The sequence below is a fragment of the Hemicordylus capensis genome, chromosome 4, assembly GCF_027244095.1.
Source record: "Hemicordylus capensis ecotype Gifberg chromosome 4, rHemCap1.1.pri, whole genome shotgun sequence".
NCBI lineage: Eukaryota > Metazoa > Chordata > Lepidosauria > Squamata > Cordylidae > Hemicordylus > Hemicordylus capensis.
This window is the reverse complement of record NC_069660.1, coordinates 96,508,874-96,534,918: the sequence shown is the minus strand read 5'-3', so window position 1 is coordinate 96,534,918 and position 26,045 is coordinate 96,508,874. Positions and strand designations below refer to the sequence as shown.

The window sequence follows — 26,045 nt, the reverse complement described above, 5'->3', positions numbered from 1 at the left end:
AAGCACTCGACATCCGAAGATTTCGACATACGAATGACAAAAAATACCGGAAGTTGTTGCCGGTTTAGATGCGGTTTCCTCGACTTACGAGTGTTCCGGACCTCCGTGGATGCGCTTTTCGACTTACGAAAATTCCGACCTACGAACATGCGTTTGGATCGGATTATCTTCGTAAGTCGAGGGACCACTGTACTTATTTTGTTTTTGTTGGTGGTTTTTTAAAGCTTAAGAATTCTCTCTCTGACACACACACAGGATGGGACTTCTCTCCCATGTGCAACACACAGACACGGTTCATGGGGGGGAGGGACCGAGCAGCATGGTAGCTTGAACAAGGGGAACAAATCACACACACACACACACACAGAGCAAAGGGTTTACTTTCAAACAGCAAATGTTTTACTTTCCTTCTTGGTTGCAGGGAGACCCTTAATCCAACAGCCAGCTACCTGGGCTCTGCAGTTCCATACAAATTCCAAGGTGGGGGGAGGAGCACAGGACTCCAGGAAAACCAATAGGGCTGGGAGGAAAGTTAACCCTTTCTTGACTGTCTGCTCCTGCTGATCTCCAAGGCCTGCCTGGAGAGCTTCAGGCTTCAGCGAGGCCTATGCACAGGCCTCTCTGGAAGCCAGGCCCACCTGCCACTTTTTACTATTTCAGAAATGCCTAACAGAGAGTTTTAAAATATTTATCAATCATTTCGCTCTCTCTTTTTACTTGTAAACCTGAATGCCTAGAAAACCATCTGTCTGGCTCGGCAGCTTTGGTTTATTTAAAAATGCTAAGAACAAACAAACAAAAAACCCACCAAAACCCTCCACAAATTAAGTCAAGTTGTTATTTCCACATATTATTAGCATGAGGGACTTATAATTATTTCTCAAATTTGCAGCTTGCTCTTTCCAGGGTTGGGAGGGGCCATGCCTATTCCACTGTCCCGCACGAAGAAATTGGTGGGCTGAGTGAATGCAGAGGAGTGTGGGGGGGGGGACGTGGCTTGGCAGGGCCCAGAGTGCGTAACCAGGGAGGCGGGTGTAAAAAGCTTCTAAGCTACCCCTCCTGTTTTATAAATAAAACTGTCCAAATGATGATAGGAAATATCTGCAGACTGCAACTATGGGAAGATTAGATTCCCAATTTGTGAAATGATGGTTTTTAAACCATGGCAGACCTGGCAGGAAATTAGTAATTATTTTAAGTTCATGATAATAAACGTGCAAATAAAGCATGCATTTAGCAGGGGTGGCCCTTTCATGTGGTAGGGCAAAGTGATCGCTTCAGGTACAGACCTGAGGAGAGGGGCAGGGAGCTACCTACACGTTTTGTTTTGTGTTGATTAGTTCCTTAAAAGGCGCCCAAATGCGTATTGCTAGTGAATTACATCTTACATAATCTGACAATTACATGAATTTAATTTACATAATCTGAGGCTAAATAAACAAAATAAATGGTCTCTCTTCTCTTTGTAAGGCAGCTCACACAGCACACTGTTCAAGAGTGAACAAAATGGCGATTGCCGCTCTCTTCCTTCGGAAGACTAGAACAAGGACTGCCCCCATCCACACTGATTGCTAGTCAGAGGCAGAGCGAGCTGTCAGTCAGGATGACGTCTTCCTGATAGGGCTGTTTGAATTCAGCCCATCTTTTGACAACAAAGGCAAGCCATGGGATTGGCTCCTGCCTTATGAACACTGTTATGTGAAACTTTCGTGTGCTCTTATAGGTGTTTAAGGAATTTCACTACCAGCGCCCACTATATGTCAACACTGCAGGCTTGCAAGCTACAGGCAAGGAAGTGCAGGGCTGCAGTGACTGAGTCAGTTAGACCTAAAATGGTGGCAGAGGACAGAATGGCTGACAATTATTACTGTTTTTGGAGCATTTTTATTAGTTTCTTTGGACATTTTGGCCTGGGGGGGGGGGCGTTGCCCACCCTGCCCTAAGTGAAGAGCCTCCACTGACTCCACCACTGTTAAATAGATCAGTGTTTTCCAAATTATTATTTAGCAATGGAATTTTGTTATAAATTGAAAGGCCATTTGTTGGTTCCCATAATTAATCTAGAAGCCACTACTTAAAGATACTCCCTCCACCATTTCAGAACGTCTGTAGAGTTTTACAAGCAATTTCCATTCTTTCCCAAACCTCTGTCCACACTCTGAAGACAAGTTCAAATCCAGCTGCAGAGTGGAAGAAATCAAGCTAATAGTACATACACACACAGCTAGGAAGAACATCTTCAGGTTAAACTTAGTAGAAAAGGTAACTCTGGATTTTAAGGTCTTGAATTATCCGAATTCAAAGAGGCTGCTCTTTGCAACAAGTGCAAACAGGACAAATTCCAAAAGGCACAGAATAAGAGTTTCCACCCCTTCCACAACTGTTGGTGGTGATGAAGTAACCAAGAAAATGGGTAATGATGTTCCTACCACCTATCGCAAAAAAAATGAGATTACAGCAACATGCTCACTGCAAAAGGAAACGTTTTCTGCCAACAAAATTTATTTCACACGAACAAACTGTTCTAACAGAGCAACATTGCTTGAAGTTTCCAAACCAGAGTGTCCTGAACAGAATACAGCATATGCAGAAAGAGCAGCAAAGGTTAACAGTTTTCTAAAGCTGCACTCCTATGCACACCTACATGGGATTAAGATCCATGGAAGTCAGTGGCCCTTACATCTGAGTAAACTTGTTTAGGATTGAGCTATCCAAACTTCAAGAGGCTCATCTAAGAAAAAACAATCCTAAATAGTCAGTTTAAATAACAGCCACTCAAACTCTCACATGCCTTCCTCATTCCTTCACCCTGCAACACACAAGAAAGTGCAGAGGCTGGAAGGAGCTTTCCCAAAGATTTGTCAGATTAGAGATACACTTGTTTTAAATTTGGGATACATAAACAAGAGCACACCCTGGTAAATTAACCCAGAATAAACTACTACTCCTTGTTTCTGTACTAATATCACAGAAACAAGTACATTAGAACTTTATACCTTTATAAGCAGGTCTGACTTAAAATAATAGGAAATATTTCCGCTTACCACCTTTAATCTCCCTTAGTGCAAGCCAGTACAAAAGATGTCCCCTTTTTGAGACAGCAGAGTCTGCAAGTGGGGTTGTAATAGGGGTATGAACAAGGTGCACAACACAGTTCAGACCTTAACAATTAAGGAAATATCAACTTTAACGCACACATTTCCTCACCACCATGACAATTCATCCTTTTACAGTTAGAATATCGGAGATCTTTCGCCTTTTCCAGTAACGCCCTCAGCTTGCTTCCCTACACAAATACCACAGTTTGCAGAATTTCAAAACCCACAAATATATTAGCAACATCGTTATATATATATATATAGCCTATTGCTAAATCAAGCACCAAAGCAAGTAAACTCGAAGGATATGGTCGGGAACTGGGCGCAAGTTTTCCAAAGCGAGATATTCTCTACCAAGGATACACTCTGGTCAAGTCCACAAGCGAACCCGGAGATTTTGCAGAGAAAAGCACTTTGTATAAACTGACGAAACTACGTTTTGGGGTCAGTGCAGCGAAGAGTCCCCCTTGCGGCAGGAACGCAAAGCGGAAGCAGGAAATCCGCTGCCGCCGCGTGGTGCTCAGAATTACAGAGCGGAGGGAGGCGTGTCGCAGAGGCCCCTCCGCCCGCGGGATTTCACGCCTCTTTGGGCACGTGCCTCTTCTTCCGTCCTCCTTACCCAGCTTCTTCTCAGCCGCGGGAAACAGGAGGCAAATTCGAAAGAGACGCTCGCACGCAAGGAAACTCCATCCCGTCCTCAGAAAAGGCGGCGCTGCAGCCGCTTCCTCATCCAGCGTGGCTGCCCATTTAACGGGACAGGGCGCGTCGCGGCACGATGGCTGCCAGCGCGTCCCAGTGATAATGGGGCGGCATGGAGGTCCCACTCCCTCCTGAATCTCTTCCTATCCCATCCGCTAAATTGGGTCGTGGATCCTCTTTTCCCGCACCTGGCTTTCCGAGAAGCCCTGAGCTGCTGGGGCAAAGCAGCTGCTGCAGAACTGGCCGCGCGCCCACTCACTCACTCTGGACGGGTCTTCGAGGACCCCTTTGGCCACACCCCGAGGCGGAGTCAGGCAAGACTCAAGCTTTGGTTGAAGCTATCATCTTTGTCCCGCTTACATTTTTCCGGAGCCCAAAGGGATGTCCATCATCCTCCGGGTGGATTTTTGCAGCCGCTTGCTGCTGCGTTGGAAGCAAACTCTAACCTAAGGGTGGCTAGACCCAGACAAAAATACATCTGATCCCAAATAATAGCCCATCTCTGCAGGTAGGCTAAAACCCTTGCTCAAAACGTTTTCCTGCCTGAAGAAAAGTTGTGTGCAGCTCCGTTGCTCCCTGTCTTATATAAATAGATAAACTTTATTGCCGTCTTTGACCAGTACAGAAGCAAGCAGAAAAACATAATATCATACCCGTACAGCATAGCAACAATATAGCTTTACAAATATACAGTGGCATGATAAATTATTCGACTACAGTGGTCACTAGTTGTTGGCATATATTCATTGCTATTAAGCAAAATTTAGCCACATTGTAACGTGGGTTTGATGATCTGATAAAAGAAATAAAACATATGCTTCATCTCCTCTGCCTGGTAAATCCTTAAATCAAAGGTAAAATTAATGATTCACGTGAATCCCTGTAAAAGTTACAATATAATAAAACATGACCCACATCCTCTATGGCCTGCAGTTCAGAGTAGGGCTCCCTGTCTTAAGGTTTTGATGTGATAAAAACTAGGAACGCTTATCTGCCATCATCATATCAATTCGAGTTGGTTTATAGTACCTAAACCAGCAGGTTGCTTACCAGAAGTGTTGACTGCCTTCATGATGTGTGCACTCCAAACCTCTAGCAGGGCAGGAGCCTGTGTAAGGCTTTGCAGACGATGCCCAAGTTCATTTCTCCAGAGCCCCCTTTCCCTCCCACTCCCAATTCAAGACTTTGTCACGAAAAATGGGAGGATTGATCAGTCTTTATTCAGGCTTCTGGTTAACTTGGTGAGTTTCTGATTAGTATTTATAGCCAGACAAGACATTAGGGTATGTATCTTAACTATACATTAGTGAGCAGGCAAATGCCCTTTTGGCACAGTTGCATGTCCTTAGGATGTAGGGTCAGTTCCTGTTTGCATTCTGGAAACCAGAAGCCTACCTAATTTCCTTTTATATGTTCTGGGGCCTGTAAATCCTATCGGCAGCTCTGTTTTCTTACTATCCCTGGGATGTCAATAGCCCTCTGTCCTGCTGCCAATCAGATGCCACCCCTATTGGTTTCTCATGCATGTGCCTCAGACACTAAAGAAGTCTGAGGCTTACAGTACTTGAGGGAGCATGCTACCATTCAGTACTGCCCTCCTCAGACAAGCATTGAACCCAGGGATGCCTGGGGGATGGTTAAGAAGTGCATTAGTGCAGGGCATGGCATAACTCAGGAACACTGTACCTAGTTCAATAACTCCTGAATATCCCTCTAATTCAAGAGGATGGCCTGAGCCAACATGTTGACCGTGGCTTCTTTTGTTCTAACACCGCTTCTGATTGGCTCCAGGAAATCTCACAAGATCTGAACACACCATCCATGGGTACAGGAAAATAAGTTTGTGCAATCATCCTCAGTTTAGCCTCTGTTTTTTCCGCATAACAGTGGCATCGCTAGGACATGGGGGCCTTTGTTTTCTCTCATACACACACCCATGGTGCCCCTCACATGTCTCTGATACTGAGGCAGAGTACATGCATGCCTCCCATTCCCATCAGGCCCAGGGACTGCTCAGAAGCAGGGAGGCCTCATTCTGTTCCTCTTGGATGGCAGGCAGCAGGAACTGCCTTGGCGGGTGGAGGAGTGGCAAATGGCAAGTGACTGAGGGGCCTTTGGCACCCCTCCAGTGGCCCATGTTCTCTGAATGCAGGTGAACACTGCTAGCTCCATCCCTGCATGATAATAGGCTTGCAACCCAACCCAGGCCTCCCTAGACATCTAGGTTTGGATGAAGTGTCTCCTTTTCTCCACCCATACTTGGGCCTTGTTTGCAAATGAGAGGCACAATGCCCTCAAAAAATCGGCACTGGATGGGTAGAATTGCAGGGAGCTTGTGTTCACACAGAACAGGCGAGTATTTGAGACAGTGACTGTTGTTTTGTGTGTAATGGGCTAAAAAGTATGTGTAATATGTGTTTGTAGGTGTAGTGAATGGTAAGGTGGAGTTCTCTCCAAAAGGCATACAGATGGAAGGACTATTATTCTCACATAATTCCAGTAACGCCACCTATATTATTTATTTATTTATTTATTCGATTTCTATACCGCCCTTCCAAAAATGGCTCAGGGCGGTTTACATACAGAAATAATAAATAAATAAGATGGATCCCTGTCCCCAAAGGGCTCACAAGCTAAAAAGAAACATAAGGCAGACACCAGCAAAAGTCACTGGAGGAACTGTGCTGGGGGTGGATAGGGCCAGTTACTCTCCCCCTGGTAAATAAAGAGAATCACCACATTAAAAAGGTGCCTCTTTGTCAAGTTAGCAGGGTTCACTGAATGCAGGGTTCTTGCATTCAGTGATTAACCTGCAGTTGCCGCAAAAAATTATATGATTAAAATAACTGAAGGCAAGAGCAGGCCAGCAAGTGGCGCTACCAGAATCCTACAATCTCCCTGTTTTACATATGGACAGAGAATAAAAAGGAGGGCAAAAGTCTGCAGGTCTTTGTGTACAGCCAGTCAGATCCCAGTTTATTGCAGTCTTTGGTGACATTTCAGAAGACAGGTGGAGCTGAGCAGAAATTTCAGTAGTTGGCCATGAGGCTTTTGTATCCTGCATTTTTCCTCATGACCAGCAGAAGTATTATGAAAGATCAGCAAATACATGCGAATCTGCTTCATCTGCATAATGTATATATGTTACAGATCTGCTGCATATTGTATATATGTTGCAGATTTTTCTTGGTGCATAATCTTAAAGTTTTCAGTGCAGAATATATAGAGCCCTGATTAATTGCTGAGGGTTTTGGTTTGTTTTTGGGTTTTTTTGCCCTGCCACTGGTTTTATTATTCTTGCTCTGTGATTGTTTTTTCTTTTTTACTGCTTCATGCCTGATTTTAACGTTGTGTTTTATTGTGATTTTTGTTAGACATTCTGAGAGATGAAGACTAGAGTGGCATGTATTGTTGAAAACACATACAGAAATAAAATACATGCCAGCTGTTCTTCTAGTTTTAGAATATCTAGTTTTAGTACTCTAGAACAGGAAGTGTTGCAAGTTGCAATGAGGGCCTGCTTGTTCCCACTTCAGTGCTCGGGAAAGTCGCTGCCACTTTCACGCTGCATACATTGTATTTACAATAAAACTCAGTGCACTGTGTGCAGTAGATATGGTTGGATCTGCTTCGCTTGGCCCAAATGTCAACGTTATGGGAAATCTCTAGTGCTTTTGCTGGCCGCTGCTGAATTAAGGCAAGAGCCAGATGAAATACAAATTTCAAAAATGTGAGACTGAATAAAGCCAAGAATCAGAAATAACTAGGTAGGAAATTGCAAGAAATTAAATAGGTAGTTTTTATTAATCTGCATGCAAAAGGGAAGTAAAATAACAGTTTGAAATGTGCAGGATTTCAACTTCAAACATTATTCATTTTATTGAATAATTAACATAAATAAATGGTAAATTTGAATCTGAGAAAAATCTTCTTGGGCCTGATGTCATTTTGCAATTATTAATCTGATTGAGTGTTAAAAATCTGTTAAGAGCAATAACAGTTAAAATGATCATATTCAGAATTTTTTCTAAATATAAAAAATAACCTTTCCCTGAGCATATTCCAGAGTAAAAAGTAGTGTAAAGCTAATTTCAGTGACAGAATTGTGTAGGCAAAATTTGGTATTTGTAGGTCATCAGGAAGAACGACTCTATTTTACACAAACCACCCAATCAACAGTTTCTTCAAAATATATATGGCTATTTAAAACATTTTGGAGAATTATTTCTTGAGTCTTTTGAGAACATCTGCTTTTGGCTCCCCGGCTTCTTTAGATAGGTATGAGTTGTTTGTGGTTATTCCATTTTATGCCCCCTCTTTCCAGTGCAACATGTGAATGCTGTTGTGAAACAACATCATCTGTTATGACAGAAGATCATAGTAACAAAGCAACATTCTTAAGTGTTTACATGTTCATCTGATGAAGGATGCTGTAAGATACAAAAAAGCTCATCGCACAATTAATTTGATTTTAGGTTGTCATTTTATAAAAATGCAGTGGCTAGATTAGGACTGGAGAGACCAGGATTCAAATCCCTTTTTGGCTCTGAAGTTCACTGGATAACCTTGAGCCAATCATTTTCCGCTTCATCTGCCTGACAGAGTTGTTGCATGGATAAAAATGACAGTTGGTGGTGGTGGAATCACATTTTGCCATAGGCACCTTGGACAGAGGGATGGGATAAAAATGTGGTAAACAGCAACATATCAATATTGTATTGTTTGGACGCATCTGGATACAACCATAAGCAGTCACTAGACGAAACACCATTTTGAAGAGCTGCAAGGGAACAGATAATGGTCCCCATAGATCTTGGTCTGCCATTATAGAGCAGATTCTTACAAAATCCACCTATGCATGATTTTTCTGTTCTCCAATAATGGCGTGGCGGGGGGGGGGAGATACTATACAGACTCATCTGTTGGCTGAAACCCTATATTTCAGGAATTGAGAAGGAACTTCCAGTGAGTTCTACGAGGAATATTGTAAAGATAGAACCAAAAGCACTCAAACATCTCATTCCCATATATCACCCAGCAGGTGGCAGTAGAAGGGAGGTTTTGAAGAGAATCGGGATTCTGGCACATGATGGCCTTGAAAATTAATTAAAATGAACAACTCAGGAGCCACCTCCCCAACCCATCAATCCTGGGGTCAGACTACTTTCATTCTGTTTGACTGTGTGAAATGATGTCTCTTCTCAACACATGCAGATATGCTCATGGTATAAATTAATGGAACAACCTTTGAGGTGACAGTTTTGAAAAAGAGGCAGTGTCACCTTACTATGTCTTTCTCTGACTGGAAATGTGTGCATGTGTATGTCTCCGCAATACACTTATTAATTTATTTATGCATTATCAGTGTAGTAAACACCAACATTTATCAGACAGACAGACCAAGATAGGTCATGTGGGTACAGGGTATAATTACTGTATCTGAAGTAGATATTAATTTGAGACCCCACCCCCAATGAGTGGCTCTTTGGATATTATTTATTTTGAAAATGTATATCCTGCCTTATCTGGTCCAAAACCAATCCAAAGTAGCTAACAAGTCATAAAGAATCAAGAAAGCACTATTTACATACATACTACAACTGGTTCCTTCAAAGAAGCCACCTAAAATTTGGAGGACATGAAAATTAGCCAAACTCTTCCTTCAAAGCAGCCATACTGAGAGCTGATTCATAGGGCAACAAATTGACCCAGAAAAGTGCAAGTCGCATTGCAACACCACGGAGTGGTCACCTGATTTGTCTGTCTTATGGAGGCATTGGCTGACATGTTGCACAGCTTTATACGGGCAACTCCAATGGCCCCCCACTACTGCAGACATCTAAGAAAACACTAGCAGCATTGCACAAGAGCACAGTGTGCAAATATCTATAAGTTCTGCTCTGGAACTTCAGGAGCACAACTCATGCTGGAAACAAATGTAAATTTTGTTCCTGATGTACAGATGCACTACTTGAAGTATTTGTACACCACGGGTGCTTCCTCGGATGCTTGCAGCAGCATGGGCTAATCAGAGCCATCTGCATAATGCTGTGGAATATGTCAGCCAATGCTTTTTATCCTGTGATGGGCAATGTGGGAAATTGCATGCGCCATAGGCTGAGAAGAAGTCTGGAAGCACAATGGAGCAATGAGAAGACCACTTGAATTTGCTGCAAATTAAATCTGTTTGATCATGTGATGTGGCATGATCATGAGCCAGCATGGTGTAGTGGTTAGACTGCTGGACTAGGACCAGGGAGACCCCAGTTCAGGTCCCCATTCAGCCATAATACTTACTGGGTGACTCTGGGCCAGTCACTTCTCTCTCAGCCTAACCTACTTCACAGGGTTGTTATGAGGAGAAACTTAAGTATGTAGTAGACCGCTCTGGGCTCCTTGGAGGAAGAGCAGAATATAAATGTTAAACAAATAAATACACACACACTTTGAGGGTACAGAACTTAAAACCCCAGACAAAACTATTGATCAGGATTGTTTGGGGGTCAGCTGGAAGCAATACAACTGAGAGTTATCTCTGGTTCACTTGGAAATAAGTGGATTCACAGCAGCCAGTAGGGACTTATAGAAAGGAAATGCTGAGATTTCTATTCTAAAGAGTAACTCTCACATTTCTTTGTGGCCATAGTCTTTGTGGCGTTGGTTGCAATCTGGATCAGCTTGTACCTGGTTGCCATGGTTTTCACTAGGCAAGTATAAGCACACCCTGAGGACTTGGTCCAGCATATAAACCCAACCTTGTCTTGGGATATGCAAAGCAAGCTCAGTGCTTAAGAGCTTTAGTAGGATTTCCAGAGGTATGTCTCAGGTCTCCTATATGTACAATGGGATGAACTGAATGGTTATGAGAACCTGAACCTCTGCATTTTCTAGCGGGCATGTGGTTCATGCTGTAAGTTTAACAAAGGCTTTTCAGATGAATACCTCCTCTTAATCTAGTAGGGCCAGGAAGGCTTAGAAGTGAGCATGTCTGTATTATTTGAACTTGTTCATTTAAAACCAGCACACATCTTTCTTTGGGGTCTGATGAGAGTTTAGCTAGCATTAAAGGAACAGTTCAGAAGAGGAAGGGTTGGTCTTAGAGTAGCTGCCTGCACACACATGGTATCATAAGAAATTCTTGGTGGGAGGGAACATCTGGCTCTTCCCCCTCCCCCCTTCTGACTTGGGGAGATGGACTTTGGTCTCAAATTCCTGCCATTCCCAAAGGACAGTGAAAGGAAGGAGGGGCAGATTTCCTATAACTCCAGGAAATGTGTATACAATTATTTCTGAGTTAGAAAGTTCACAGTCTTTCTTATCTTCTATGGCTAGTCCAGATTGTGAGCTTGCCACTCAAACAAGGTGACATGTGATTACCAGGATTCAGGAGGAAAATCCTGCTAGGAATGGAAGAACTAAATTTTATTTTATTTTTTTAAAGATAGTGTCATCAGAAGAAATCAAGATCAGAAAAATCAAGAGGAAACCATTGTCCAGGAAAGCACCAGATTGTGTGTCAGTGAAATATTTAAAGAAAACTTAGCCAAAGTAGTGTGATATTATGAGAAACTCGTGCAAGACAAGACTCAATTATGAGAGTGAATGCTTCACAGATTCTTAAGGATATCCCCTCAAGATCATAGTGGATTTTTGGAAGGAAATTCCTTCAAAGCTACTCCAGATTTTTAAAAGGAGACTTCTACAAAATAAGAAGAAAATTTGCTGCATTAAGATTGCTGTGCTTCAACCTCTGGCTTCGGTACACAAAGGTTCTGGTTGAAGTTTAACCAATTCCCCTTTTGCCTTCACTTACTCTCTCATCTTAGTTTTGGAAGGAAGCTGCAATTTTTCTAGACAGAGCTGCCAAGGAGCTGATGTGCTGAAACAACATTATGGATTCCAATATGATGTGCCCATCCATTAGAGGAAAAGGAGTTGCAGTTGCTGTGATCTGTGCTGTGACAGCAATTTCTGCTTGCACAGTTCTTGCAGTGTCTCTGGCAGTCACCAGGAACTCCCCTCAAGGTACTAAGCCAAGCTAGCCAGAATTTGTTGGCATCAAAGCTGCACCAGTGTATGACTACGGGGTTCACACAACTACTGTTAAGATCTATAGATTTATTCTCCTTGTGTTAGACTGGGCAGGCCCTACAGTACAGCAGGTAAGGGGGCACATGCTATTTTGCCTGTACAATCCATGTGACACAAGAGGCAATTATGCAAGTAATCAACTGCTTTGTGTTCCATGAAATTTGCCACAGGTAGGCCTTAAAGATAGTGGCTGCCTGGCTGATCCTAATAATTGCAAGTTTATAAAATGATATCCAACTAAGTTGATTGCATCAACTTAGGTTGATGTAGAAGTAAGTTAGTTTTGTTTCACAGAACTCTTTATCAGGGAGCAGGTTCTGAGGAGTTGTTCTGTGAAATGTTGACTCTTGTATGGCCTACGGCCGCAATAATAAATTGATTGATTGATTGATTGATTGATTGACTCTTGTATTCTTTTACACAGTTTGGTCCAGTAAAGAGATCGTTCTACTTTAGGTCTTTTAGCCTAATAAGGACATTCCTGGGGCTAATTCCATGACACACAAAAATCAGTAAACAGAAGATAGCTGAGTGGTTATCTGCATTCACTGGCTGGCATTCTAAAATACTAAATTTTAATAAGATTTCCTCTAGTAAATTTAGTCAGCATGTCAGCCACTGTTGATTTCTCTGAGGTATATACAGCTTCAACCCACCAACTTTGATGAACTGTTCACAGTCTTGTCAGATATTACCCCAACCCAGAATCCTCCATAAGCTGAGTGCCTGTCTTCTATTCAGTGCTCACAATTTGCACAGAGTTTTAGATATGCAGATCATGGATCTTCACAACATTTTAGGGGCATGTTTATATGGCAAATGGTAGAGTAAAGCCAAAAGCTAATTAAGGCCTTTGGGGCAGAGCCAAGACGTGAATCCTGCTCCAAATCCAGATTCAGACCCATTTGAGTCTCAAAAGCTCTTCATAGCTTTCAGGCACCCAATACTAAATCCATTAGCAAAATGTCTCATTTAGAAGTGTTGATCATTTCCTTGCTGAAGCAAATTGAATGAAAGACCAGATGAAATTTTCCATATGAACTTGCCCATGTACTCTGTTTAACATCTGATGCCACCCTGTTGATGGTCCTTTTCATCATCCAAATACGGTGGGTAGGAACACGAGACAGGACTTTTTTGACAGTGGCACCTAAGCTGCCGAATACCCTCCCTAGAGAGGCCTGCCTGCCCACTTCCCTGCTCATGTTTTGACTAGCAACAAAGTTTGCAGCTGTTTAAAAAGTTTGAGATGGAGAAATTCCTTTGCTATTCCCTTACTGCTTTGCTTAGCTATCTGGTTTTTGTTCTCATATTGTCTGTGTTTTATTATTGTTTACATTGTTTTATTAATGTCATTGACTGCCTTGAGGGCTTATCTTGGAGAAATAAAAAATACTTGATTCATTCCTGCAACATAGCATAGCACATTAGGGATGGGCCCGGACCAGTCCGGAGGCCATTATAAAGGCCTCCGGACCGGTCCGGACCTGGGTGGTTCGGTTCAGGGGTGGGGGTAGCTTTAAGAGCAGCGGGAGGGTTTACGTGCGCGCACACAAAGGACTACTGGGAGTTTTTTTAGAGCAACATCGGGGAAGGGGTGGCAGGGAGGTATCCTGCCACCCCAATTACTCGTAATATTACAGCGCCAGAGCGGGAAAGCGGCGGGAGGGGTAAGTAAACCCTCCCGCCACTCTTAAAGCTACCCCCCACCCCAGTGCCGGACTGCAGTGTGGCGGTTCCGTGCACACCCCTATAGCACATCTCTTCTAGCTGTCTCCCAAAACTAGAGATGGTAGTTCTATTGGCTCCTCAACTAAGCACATACACCAAATATCTGAACCTATGGTTCTTTTCATACTGAGCAGGATTACTGTTTCAACAACAGGATGAAACTAATCTGTCTCACAATGCTCTAATCCCAACTCATGTTCCCTATTAGTGGGTGAACCCCAAAACCAGAAAAGAAAAGAGAGTTGTATTACTACTTTTTCTAATCCCCTTTCTTGTCTTGGCTTAGTATTTATTATGCATATCCTTACTGATTTCCTTGCAATTTCATATTTGGATCTTGATCTTTCAGATGTTGTACCCAAGCCAGCCTTTGATACGGGTGGTGATATGTTGGATTATCTGCTAAATCTAAGGAAAATAAACAGAAAAGATGGATTATTAGTCAGCTGGTACCATGCTGCAAATCGAAAGAGTGAGATGGAAGAGGCCTTAAGAAGTAAGACATGTGTTTTCCTCTCTCCAGTTTTGATATAAATAGATAGAAGCACTTGAAGCAGACAGGAATTGATGCTTCAAAGTAAAAACTGCTCCCACATTATTCAGCACACGCTAATTGCAGGACTGTGTCTAAGCTACTCCCTCCCTCACAAAAAACTCAATTCTGTGTCAACACATTTTGTGGCCTGAACAAATTATGCAAAATGTTGCTCATATCTTTTCATTTGCATAATTTATGGTTGCATATATTTCTTAATTTTGTTTCTGTTGGCCATAGAGGAGGAAGCTAGCTATGAAGGTGAGCCTCAGAAAGAGAGCCACTCCCCACTGTACATATTTTACCAGACATAGGCATGCACAGCAAAAGTTCAGGAAAGGGGCTCATGGGGCTCTAGCTGGTGATATATTCCAACTTTAGTACAAATAATGACAAATACAATGCGAAAATCCACATGATGTACAAGGACATGTCGTGATATTCTTAGTGCCATCTGCTGGCAATCGGTGGTGATCCACAAATAAGGTAGAATAAAAGGAGTTTGAAAAGGCACAACTTGTTCATATTGCCAACAAATGGGGCTAAGAATATTACATAATGTCTTTGTATGTCAGGTGGATTTCTCTTTTTATTTATCATCTTAATTTGCTCTGAAGTTGGAATATGATATGGTTTGGAAGAGCCCCTTGTTTCTCTCTCTTCCTCTGCCTATCAGACAACTGGTGCTGACAAACACTAATAATCTGTTAGGCAGTGCTCCTTGGCTCTAGATGTGGTTTTCCTAACCACCTCTAAATCCTTTTGTAGACACAGTAAATCATCTCCAAGAGGAACATATTCCAAATTACAGATCTCTTGCTGAACTAACAGTTCTTCAATCACAGCCCTTCCTTAAGGGAGAAAGCAGCTTTGGCCTGGGGCTTTTTCCTATATGCAGTCAAGGGCGCATTGGGCTCTCTCAGATGAAATGTGGAGCCCAGTTTGATTTTAACTGAGTTTCTAAAAACAAGCAGATGTTCACTTTGCAGATGATCAGCAACGGCACAGTTTGTTTTAGCTGCTGGTGGTTTGTTTGGCCCCTCCCTTCGCTCAGTCCTCTAAACACAACCCAGAGTTCCAAATCTGCCCAGCTCTTGGCAAAGCTTTGCCCCATCATTCACTCCCTTGCCACTGATCACCAGCTCAACATGGGTGTGGAAAAGCTGCACGAGCCACCAGCTCTTTTTGCTGGACTAGCTGCTAGCATTGTAATGCTACCACGGAATGGTTCCGAGGCAGGCGATTGCAGAGAATTCAGTTAACAGACAGGAAGACACAAGTAGAGAGTCTCTAAGACTCACCCACAGAGTATGCACGCTTTATATATAAAGCTTGGGCTTTGCACTGGCGGGGTGTGTGTGTGTCAAAGTGGTAAGACTTATTGCTTGCCACGTCCAAACCCCACTCCCCAAATAAGGTCCCGTTCTGCCCTTTTGGTTCCATTATCAATCACTTGGTCAATGTCTGCTTCCAGCACGGAACACTATAGGAGTTATGTTAGCAGTGACCACTCTTCCCTCTAACAGGGATTCCCAGAAGTTGTTGACTACAACTCCCAGCATCCCCAACTTCCATGGCCTTTTGCTGGGGATTATGGGAGTTGTAGTCAACTTCTAGTTCCCTGTTAGAGGGAACACTGGCAGTGACATAAGTAGTTGCTAGGTAGGTTTCTCCTGCGTGTGTCCAAAGGAGAAACCATGGAGAGGTGTTGGCTGCCTAGAGCAATCACAATAGACTGCTTTTTGGCCTCTATGAGCCAGTGTCTCTGTTGGTTGAGGCGGAGCTCTTGCAACAAGCTGAGAATAACACACCAGGGGCGGTTCAGACGCAACACGATGGCAAATTGAAGCACAGTTAAACAAACAAGCCAACCACAAACCTTGGTTACAAAAGTTTCTTAGTTGGGCCAAATTGACCCTCAGTTGAATTTGAGGGGCACATTTAGATGAAAACACAATCCAGGAATGCTGAAATTCAACCAAGCTTCCACACTGGAACTGAATGCACCCATTGTGAGTGAACACCTGCTCTGGGCTTCTTGGAGGAAGAGTGGGATACAAATGTATAATTATTTATTTGCACATTAACATTCTAGCAAATGAAACACTTGGTCAGCTAGCAGTCTCCCCACAATCTCTGCCATCCGACTGTAAGCATGTATATTTGTTTATTCATTTTTACATCACTTCATAGTTGCAAAACTGCTATAGGGATTTGGGGGGAAGTATGTTAGTGATGGCATATACACTAGCCATTTGGTACTGCCTACAGTTGGCTTCTTCAGACTGAACCACTCACAAAAACTGAAGAGCAGATTTCTTTATAGGGGAGAAAAGGGCTTGTTACTTTGGACTGAACATAGTGAGGCCTTTTCCAAACTATTCCCACTTCTCTTTGTGGTAGATTTGTCTTTACACATACACAGGCTTACAGAGATTTTATTTTGTTTGCTGAAAGTAGTGTACTCCTGTGAGAGACCCTGTGTGCAGCTCCTGAGAAACAATATGTTCCTCGCCACCTCTATCCCTGAAGCATCCCAATACAGTAGAAGGGATGACACTTGTATTTCAACTAAAGGGGGTTCCTTCCCTCAAATGCTGCTTTTCACAGGTACATTTAGTGCTGTGAGACTACCTGCTAAGTCAGGCAGTACACTACTACATGAAAGATGAAGAGACATGAAACTGCTAAGAATAATAAGATTTGCCAATAAGCCTTAATTGACAGAAAAGCATAGACAGTTTGTGCGTCAATTTATCTGGCTGAGGGTGAAGTTTTTTTCCTATACAGAAGGTAAGGTAAGGGGCAATGTCTAGATTTAAAATATATGTATTCCTTCCATTAAATAAAGTACGTTGTCATCACAACTGAAAAGTTCTGCTAAACTTTAACATATTAAGCACAACATTCTTTACGGTTAATCAAGGCACAGAAATCTGTGATAAGGATAAAGGATGGCTCAGACTGTAGTGATAAGAGTGAGTGATTGATTCTAGTTGCACAAGATAAGACAGCTCCATCAACATGGAACACTATGTTTTCTATGGCATTCTGTCTGAAGGGGTTTATCACCTTGCGATAATGAAACTAGAGGAGCAAACAGAAAGCTCCGGGCTGATGTGGAACACTTCTACTCATATATCAGCTTTATATAGCCTCCTCAGATATATCTCATATCAGATGTTATCTGAGAAATCAAGCCTTTCATTAGGGGGCCTTTGGAATCCTTCTTGATGAGGGTGTGGAAGAGAGAGATTTCCACTGAGATGTCTATCAGCTGGTCAGGTTACACAGCTGCCCAGTAAAAAAGCATCAAAATAGCATTGCAAGCCAAAAGCCAGTGAACTGCTCTACATTTAAAATAAACCACTATCTGGATTATCAGAACCCCAATTCTGTTGGCCAACATTTCAATACTGTGCTTGCGCAAGGACACTGTACTAGTGCAAAGCTGTTGTGCTAGCTGGTTGCACTCAGTCTGGAGCTTGCATCCCAGGCTGGAGTTGCACAAGCACAAACAGGTTTGTGCTTGCTCAGCAAGGTGAGCAACCTGTGACGCATCTTTGCAAGGAGCATTTGCACAATAGCACAAAAAGGCAATTCTGAATATCCCCTACACGATCTTCTTGCACTAGCACATCTTTGTTGTGCAAGCACAGTGTTAAAATATGTCATTGATAGAATATCAGCCAGTGGGGCTTGAATATGTTCAATGTCCAGATGTGTAAGCACTCCTATTTTTGGCCAGCAATCTAAACTGATTCTTCCTTTTCCATGGGCAACAATTTCCTATGTTATCTAAAAGTATACGTTCATCAGCGATGGAGAAAGGATGGCATGATAGCCAAGACCTGTGTGGCTGGTCAAAGCAACAATGGCTTGGTTGAAAATGCTGACTAAACAGTAATTCCAGGTGCTTAATTGGCAAGGTACCACTTTATAACATGTATTCAGTGCTTTGTATTTAGTAGAGTGTGGTACTAAATATTCAGGTAACAATACAGAACATATGCTGCCCCTGACCAAAGGAGGACAGACAAAATAGGAATGGTTGCTCAAAACACACCATACAAAGAACACATGAAAGGAAATGCTTTGTTTCAGTGCTTCGAGAAGTAGAGGTGCCAAGACTCAAATCTACCTGGAAGTCATAATGTCTGTCTGGAAGACCGTACTGACAAGTCTATATGCGTGGGAGCTGGTTATGACAATTGAGTGATCACTGAAAATGAAGATGTCTGAAAATGTCACAACTATTACTCTTTACTAGCACTTAACTTGGCCAAAGGCTGTGTCCTGGCACTGAAACCAGGTTGCATAGGTCAGCTCTGGTGAGTCCCAGCTCAGATTAATCCCTGCTCCCTCTAAGGACAGCCAGGGGCTTTGGACTTTGCTGAAGTCAAGCCTCCCAAGTCTAAAATGGTACCTCTCTGCAAAGTCAGCCCACAGCAAGATGCTATGATGCACACTCCAGACTCCACACAAGGCTTCTTTCACTATTAATTCACTCTGTATGAGAGAATAGGTAATGTGATGGTCCTGGAAGCAGACGTTACCAATGAAGGACACAACACACCCAATGAGACAGACAAGCCTATCATGGCCCACCCACCTGACATCTACAGCGATAACTCTCTTCAGGAATGGCTGGAAGCAGTGCTTAATTCATCCAATAAAGGTATGTTCAGAGTACCCATTGAAGTGGGAAGTGAGCTGGGAAATGATAAAGCTTCTGGTAAAAGTTGTTCAACGTGTGGTTTAAACTGAAATGTTTTATATGACTGACCTGCAGAGGAGGAGTTATTTTATTTAATGAATATTGTTTATACATCACTTTAGAGCCAATAGAAAAAGTTCTCAAAGCAGTTTGGAAAAAGAATAACACCATTATTCTTGGCCACAGGAAGACACTGGCAACAGCCACTGGGCTGGCACTCTTTGCCGGATGCTATGCTGGTTGAACAGGGAGTTAGGGACTGTTGCGCTCTGCCTGCTGAATGTAAGAAAATCCCCACGTTGAAAGGTGCCTCTTTGCCCAAGAGGATGAGGCTCAGAGGTATTGAGACCAGGCAGGGACTTCCATAGCAGGGCCTGCTGCTCACGTTATAAAATCCCTGTATAGAAAGCACTTTGCGTACAAATTAGGGCATTCACAGAACACAGTCATCATGTGTGGCATGCACCTAAATAGCTGTGTGCATGCATGATCAGCCCATTCAAGTGTCCGTGTACATCCAAGATGGCACATGGTTGAATCATACATCTGGTGTATTAAAAGGTGTATTGAAAGTGCCTTCCAGGAAGGAGTTTAGTCGTGTGTAAAGAGTAAAGGTAAAGTGTGCCGTTGAGTTGGTTTCGACTCCTGGCGACAACAGAGCCCTGTGGTTGTCTTTGGTAGAATACAGGAGGGGTTTACCGTTGCCTCCTCCTGCGCAGTGTGAGATGAGGCCTTTCAACATCTTCCTGTATCTCTGCTGCCCAATATAGGTGTTTCCCATAGTCTGGGAAACATACCAGTGGGGATTCGAACCTGCAACCTCTGGCTTGATAATCATTTATCAAGTCATTTCCCCTTGCCAGCAGCAATTTCCCCTTCCCACTGGCAGGGACCTCTGTATTTCCAACAAAAGGCCTGCTCTTGGGAGAAAAGCTACTTACCTTTTCCTCCCCAGTAAGAAGCAAGGTGGCTTTTCTCCTGCAAGTTGGGCTTTGCGGAAAATACCAGCAGCACTTCTGCTGCCTTCTGCAAGCAGCCAACCAGCACAGCAGGCCCCCTGTTCTTCTTCCCCTACATCTCTGCCAATCTACATAGAAGAAAGGAGGGATCGTTTCTTCCCTTCCTTCCCCTTTGATTTGTGCAGGAAGGAGCAGCAGCAGTTTGGTACTGCTGGCACCTTCTGCAGAAACCCAGAACAAGGACAAATATTCCTCCATTTCCCTAGTTCTCTGCACATGCTGCATAGGGATTTGAGGAAGTTCGAGTTTGGTAGAGGTAGCATTTGCTAGTAAGGCCCTGAGCGATTTCCTAAGAGAAACAGTGTGCCCACTGACATAAAATGAATGGTTTGGTCAAGAGAAGTAGAAGAAAGAACTGGTTCAGTGGGGAGAGGAGACTAAGGATAGGAACATAGGAAGCTGCCATATACTGAGTCAGACCATTGGTCCATCTAGCTCAGTATTGTCTTCACAGACCGGCAGCGGCTTCCCCAAGGTTGCAGGCAGGAGTCTCTCTCAACCCTATCTTGGAGATGCCAGGGAGGGAACTTGGAACCTAGATGCTCTTCCCGGAGCAGCTCCATCCCTGAAGGGGAATATCTTATAGTGCTCACACATCAAGTCTCCCATTCATATGCAACCAGGGCAGGCCCTGCTTAGTTAAGGGGACAAGTCATGCTTGCTACCACAAGACCAGCTCTCCTCTGTTGTCTTGAATAGATGGGAAGGGGGGGGGAAGTTTAGAAATGCAGGAAGAAAAGGTCACAAGTCTCCTCTTGCTGCTGAGCACAAGCAAGAAGAGGAGAGGAGAAATTTTGGATTCACAGAAGATTCGAAATAGAAGAAAGCCCACACATGGGACAAAGCTCATCTTGTTTTATATGACTGTAATGTAGAAGCATCTTTCATTACTGTCCAGGGTTGCCTGGAAGAGGTGAAAATGCATTCTTCCACTATGGAAAGACCAAAAATAGGCAGTAATCTTGAAGCATTAAAGGGCAATGCAACCCCCTACCAAGTCCAAGTGTCTTATGGCTGTCAGGAATGTAGTATTTCTTATTACTAATTCCATTATTTTTCAGCCCATTTCCTGGCCAATCCTGAACACTGAAGGGTGATTATAAAGTAGGGGCATGTAGGCACACCACTTACGTTTGAACAGTGTTTGGCTGATAAGCAATGCTAACTGAACCCACTGGATTTCACAACTTTTCACAAATGTTTCCTTCTTCCCTAAACAGCCATCAAGCTGGATTTCAAAAGCATCAGGACTGTTGGTTCATCCCTGGATATCTTAGCTAAAAAATCATCTCGTGTTAATATTGACAGGCCTGTGTGGTTAAATGCAGATATTTTGAAAGGCCCTAATGTGCCAATTAACACCGCAGTTAATGCAAGCCTGTGAGTAAAATGAAACCAAGCTATTCTTATCTTTGTCTCAGGGTTTATTTTGCATTCCTCCTTTCTCAAGATGGTGGTGATTACTAGGTGATGACTAGGAACTATTATTTTCTTATTAAAAGTATTATACCCTTTGGCTAAGACAAACTGAATATCTTGTGTACTCTTGATGGACAGTATCTTCCATTACCCGATATTTGTGAACTCTAGCCTGAAATAAAATTTGCACTTAGAAACTGAGTAGCAGGAATGATCAAAGAGACTGCCACACAATGATTCAGGCCTAACATGTTTATTTGTTACATTTATATCCCACTCTTCCTCCAAGGAGCCTAGAGCAGTGTACTACATACTTAAGTTTCTCCTCACAACAACCCTGTGAAGTAGCTTAGGCTGAGAGAGAAGTGACTGGTGCAGTCACTCAGCAGGTATCATGCCTGAATGGGGATTTGAACTCGGGTCTCCCTGGTCTTAGTCCAGCACTCTAACCACTACACCACACTGGCTGTTGATCCCAACTGTGGCAGGGCACAGGAGTAATTCGCAGACTTTGTCACCCATTTAGCACATACAGAAGAGGACTGCCAACTCTGACTGAAACCATTGCTGGAGATTCACACCCCTTCCCCGAAATCTTTTTTTACAATATGAACCCATTAAGGTTTCTAGGATTGCTTTCAATAGTCACCCACTGATTGATTCCGATTCTTAAAGATTCTAGACCAGTCCTGGAGGGCTGGCAACCTAATGTAGACTCACACATGATCCTACAAGGCATATAAACAAAGCTAGCTGCCACCAAAAGAAGAATAATTGTGAATGGAGCACCCAGATAGGGTGTACACATCCCCCAGGGGTGGTCAAGCTGAGGCTCTTCATTAGTTGCTGGACAACTCCCATCCTTCTCAGCTGCAATAAATTGAAGCTTGGGGTGATGGGAGTTGTAGTCCAACAGCAGCAGGAAAGCCTAGCTTTGGTTACCCTTGCCATGGCTTTTTGCAGGTCCAATCCCACATGACAGAAGGTGCATAGAAGCTCAGGACTTGCTGCTCTGCTTCATTGTAGACAGAGTCTACATATCTAGGAAAAACTGTGTAAACAACCCACCTATGTAGTAAAAGGCAGCCTGCATGGCTCAAGAGGGCACCAGTGCACTCACTAGCCACACTGTATGAAACCCATGGCAAGACATCTGTTATGTAGGGGGAGTTGCTCCAGATGTCCTGGGAAACAATCATGTTATGTAAAATATGTTAAACAAATAATCCTGCATCCATCCAGCATAGTAACAGCAACCTTGCTACATATATTCTGTATCTGGGGCAGAGCCATATTGGGCTAAAAACAGGGCCAATGGTTCCCATGAGAAAAGGCTCCAAATCAACCGCTAGCTAGACTTCTGGTAACACTGAGCCAATTTTGCAGTGACTGAGAACACACAATCCTTGATAGATGCCAAGTATCTATTTGATTGTGTCAGATGGCCAAGCTGGCCTGTGCCTGGAAACCAGCTATTAATCGCAACTCAGCCAAAGAGGATTTCCTTCTATATTTTAGACTCTCTTTTGCAGGTTAGTAGCATCTCTGCTCATCCTGTCATACTAGAGTACATCATGGAAACAAGAATACACTTAAATAAGATAAGTGCATACTAGAGGCCAGAATGGAAGCCTGTGTGGGCTAGATTGAGCTCTGGGGCAATCAGTTGCTTATTCGTAAGATAGAATCCTGTTCCAACAAGAGATGTTCCAAGTCTTGCCTGTCCCAGTGCAGGGAGGACCTTCTTTTGAGATTTATGCTGTTGTGGTTATATTGTTGTCCTTAGATTCCTCTCGCTTATCCAGGAGAAGTTCCCAAACTGTACCATCTCTCCAGGATGGACAGCCCTCTACTTGTCTTTCTTCCCAAACAAGACCTACACCCAGAAAATGGTTGAGGAAATGCACAGCCTTGTGGGAAAGCTGCCTCAGCGAATCACCTTCCCTATAAGAGCCGTCATGGCAAGACCAGCTTGGCCTCATTTGCGATGGCTTCTGAGTCAGTCGAACAGGTAAGAAAGATTGACAGCACATGTTGAAACTTTTCAAACAGACATTGTACACATTTAGGAAAAGAAGGTTTACTCAGACACTACAAACTAGCAGGCGATGAGGGTATTCTCACAATCACTGGAAAGCAGGCTAAGGGAGCTTAGCCCGCTTTCCAGTCACCATGGGAACCACCAGGTTCGCCCGGTGGTTCCAAAGTGGGTAACCCGCTAAAGTACTCCTCCTGTTAAACAAGGTTAGCGGAGCAAGTGCTCCGCTGAACCCACTTATTTGATCATGTATTGCTGCAGCGCAGCTCCGCACCACAGCAACACACGAGGTGACCCCCGACTGGGAGCACTGCAAGATATTCCCCTCAGGGGATGGAGCCGCTCTGGGAAGAGCAGAAGGCTCCAAGTTCCCTCCTTGGCATCTCCAAGATAGGGCTGAGAGAGATTCCTGCCTGCAACCTTGGAGGAGCCGCTGCCAGTCTGTGAAGACAATACTGGGCTAGATAGACCAAGGGTCTGACTCAGTATATGGCAGCTTCCTATGTTGGGAGGCTGCAAGCCGCTTCCTGGGCTCAGGGGTCTATCCAGGATGCCCTGCATCCTGGAACTTCTGGGGGCCACACGGCGCCCGGTCCTCACCGGCTCTGTGACAGAGCTGGCAGTTATGTGGGTGGCCAGTCTGGCCACCCAGGGCTGCATGAATGATCGTCTGCGGGGAGAGCGGGCTAAGCCGCTCTCCCCGCAAACTCCCTTCCGGCGAGTCTCACTGATCATAAGACTCGCCTCGATATCTAGTAAGTCTGGCTAAAGGGCAACCGCTAATTACAATATACTGAATATCCTGTTTCCAAACAAAAGATATCAATGGCCTTTTAAGAAGCTGCTGTCCTGGGGAGGGAAAAAGTACACACTGCATTCAATTCTCTGCTTGATCTTATGCTTTCTTTTCAAACTTGTAGTGCAGCAGAAGACAGCTGACAACTTTACAAAATATTGGAGCGGAGGGAGGGGAAATGAGTGTGTCACCTTGCATCTTTTTGTCCAGTCAAAACCACACACATCCTCTCAGACCAGGGCGAAGGGGGAGGGAAAGAGGTACCCCAAACCATCAAGGCTTTGGTCATGGATCTCCCACAGAGCATGTTTGGCCCTTAGCAATGTTGGATTTCCTGTTATAACTTTCTTGGTTTTTGTTTATTTCTGAGAATCTCTGGTTAGCCCCCAAATTCTCCTCTTCGCAGGTACAGTCTGACCCTGTGGCAAGGCAAGACTGATCCAGTTACAGTGGAAGATCTCCTCTTTATCAGAGATAATAGCTATCCTGAACAAATCTATTATGACATTTATGAGCCTGTTTTATCTCAGTTCAGAGACATGGCATGTGAGTATTCAACTTTACCTTTTTGATGCAGAGTAGATGCCTCAGCCAAGATAAGAGGACAGTCAAAAGAGATTATGAAATATTTGCATATCATATCATGCATCATGAGTACAAGGGTCACAGCCCCACCTCTTCCAGGCAACCAGTACATGCAACAGGCTTAGGAACCTAGGCAGGAGTTTTCTCCAGCCCTTCCTGGGAAAGCCTGAAACCTTGGAAAGCCACTGCCCATCATTGTAGACAATACAGGGATGGACCAATGGCAGCTCCCTATGTTCCTTTTAGGCTGTAGTTCAGATTCTAAAGTTTCAAACGCTCTTCTAAGCATTAATAAGGGTGTTTAAAACCTCACCTCACCATTTCAACCAGGTGGGGCAAAGCACCAATAATTAGAGATTGGATCCAAGTCCTATTCTTTGTTCTGTAAGAAATGTGTTTATCTGACAAAGCTTTATGGTTTGCATTTAATTCTGAGGTCAGCAGCATTTCCTTGCAACTCTGTGATCATATAGAAGAAATCCAGAACAGTCATGCCATAAGTTGAACAAATAAATAACCGAGGCCCGATCTGGCCAAGCTCCTACCCCTCAAGTTAGTCAGAGCCCAAAATGATCTCTGCAACAATGGGGTGGTCTGGAACCTGGTGACCTTCATTTTGCCACTGAGTTGGCAGTCCAAGCATGGACTGGATTTTCAAGCCCAGAGCTAGGTTCAGACTGCTACTTGCCCATTCTTAGGTACACTCTGTTCACATCACAAGACAGAATTCTAAAGCAGTTTCACTCTTAGGTTTGCAGTGAATCTGCAGTGATGCTGCTTCTGTAGAATGCCTGCCCCATGGAAGTATGTCAGGCCCCACTTGCTGGTGTGTGGGTTTTTTTAACTGAATATTAAAAACCTTTGTTTTGCCAAGCCTTTGTAAAGACCTAGTTGGTTCACACTTACTGTGGGAAATATTGTTTGTTTCTGTTTTTAAGGATTCCTATGCTGCTGTTATAGCGGGTTTTATTTTATTGCAGCTTGTGTTTTATTTCTTGGATTCTGTAAGCTGCTCTGTGAGGCATTATGGCCCAAAAGATGGAGTAAAAAAAATATTTGATAAAATAAAGGTTTCCTTACTCATTGAGTGTACACAGCACAAACTGATTTCCTTCTCCCTCCCAACAGTCAATTCTACAAGAAAAAAAGTTTCCACCAGTCAGACTTTGATCAACTCCTCTTAAACGGATCTGCTGAGGCTGCTATATCAACGGGATGGAAGTGCTTTCAGTTCACAGAGGAGACTCAGACTGTCCCACTGGACTGTAATCAGCTCACCGAGAATTTGTAAAAGAAATGTTAAAAATGGAATATATA

General features: G+C 43.5%; 2 protein-coding genes across 14 annotated transcripts in view; one reads left to right on the top strand and one right to left on the bottom strand.

Moving 5' to 3' along the window:
- The window catches only part of LOC128322452 (transmembrane protein 205-like), an 8,174-nt gene extending 4,125 nt beyond the window's left edge, over window positions 1-4,049 (bottom strand). The window contains exons 1-3 of one of the 13 annotated variants that reach the window (XM_053243710.1): window positions 3,462-3,682; window positions 3,045-3,161; window positions 2,645-2,731 (exon numbers count right to left, since the gene is read on the bottom strand). The gene's annotated coding sequence lies outside the window, so the exon portion shown is untranslated. The other 12 variants (XM_053243705.1, XM_053243704.1, XM_053243707.1 and 9 more) reach the window with 12 other exon arrangements.
- On the top strand, window positions 3,329-26,045 carry FAM151A (family with sequence similarity 151 member A). The gene is made up of 8 exons (XM_053243702.1): window positions 3,329-4,305; window positions 11,239-11,822; window positions 13,969-14,115; window positions 18,680-18,832; window positions 21,111-21,270; window positions 23,096-23,320; window positions 24,550-24,689; window positions 25,857-26,045. Exons 2-8 carry the CDS (start codon window positions 11,690-11,692, stop codon window positions 25,910-25,912), a joined length of 1,014 nt encoding a protein of 337 aa, XP_053099677.1. The 5' UTR covers window positions 3,329-4,305; window positions 11,239-11,689; the 3' UTR covers window positions 25,913-26,045.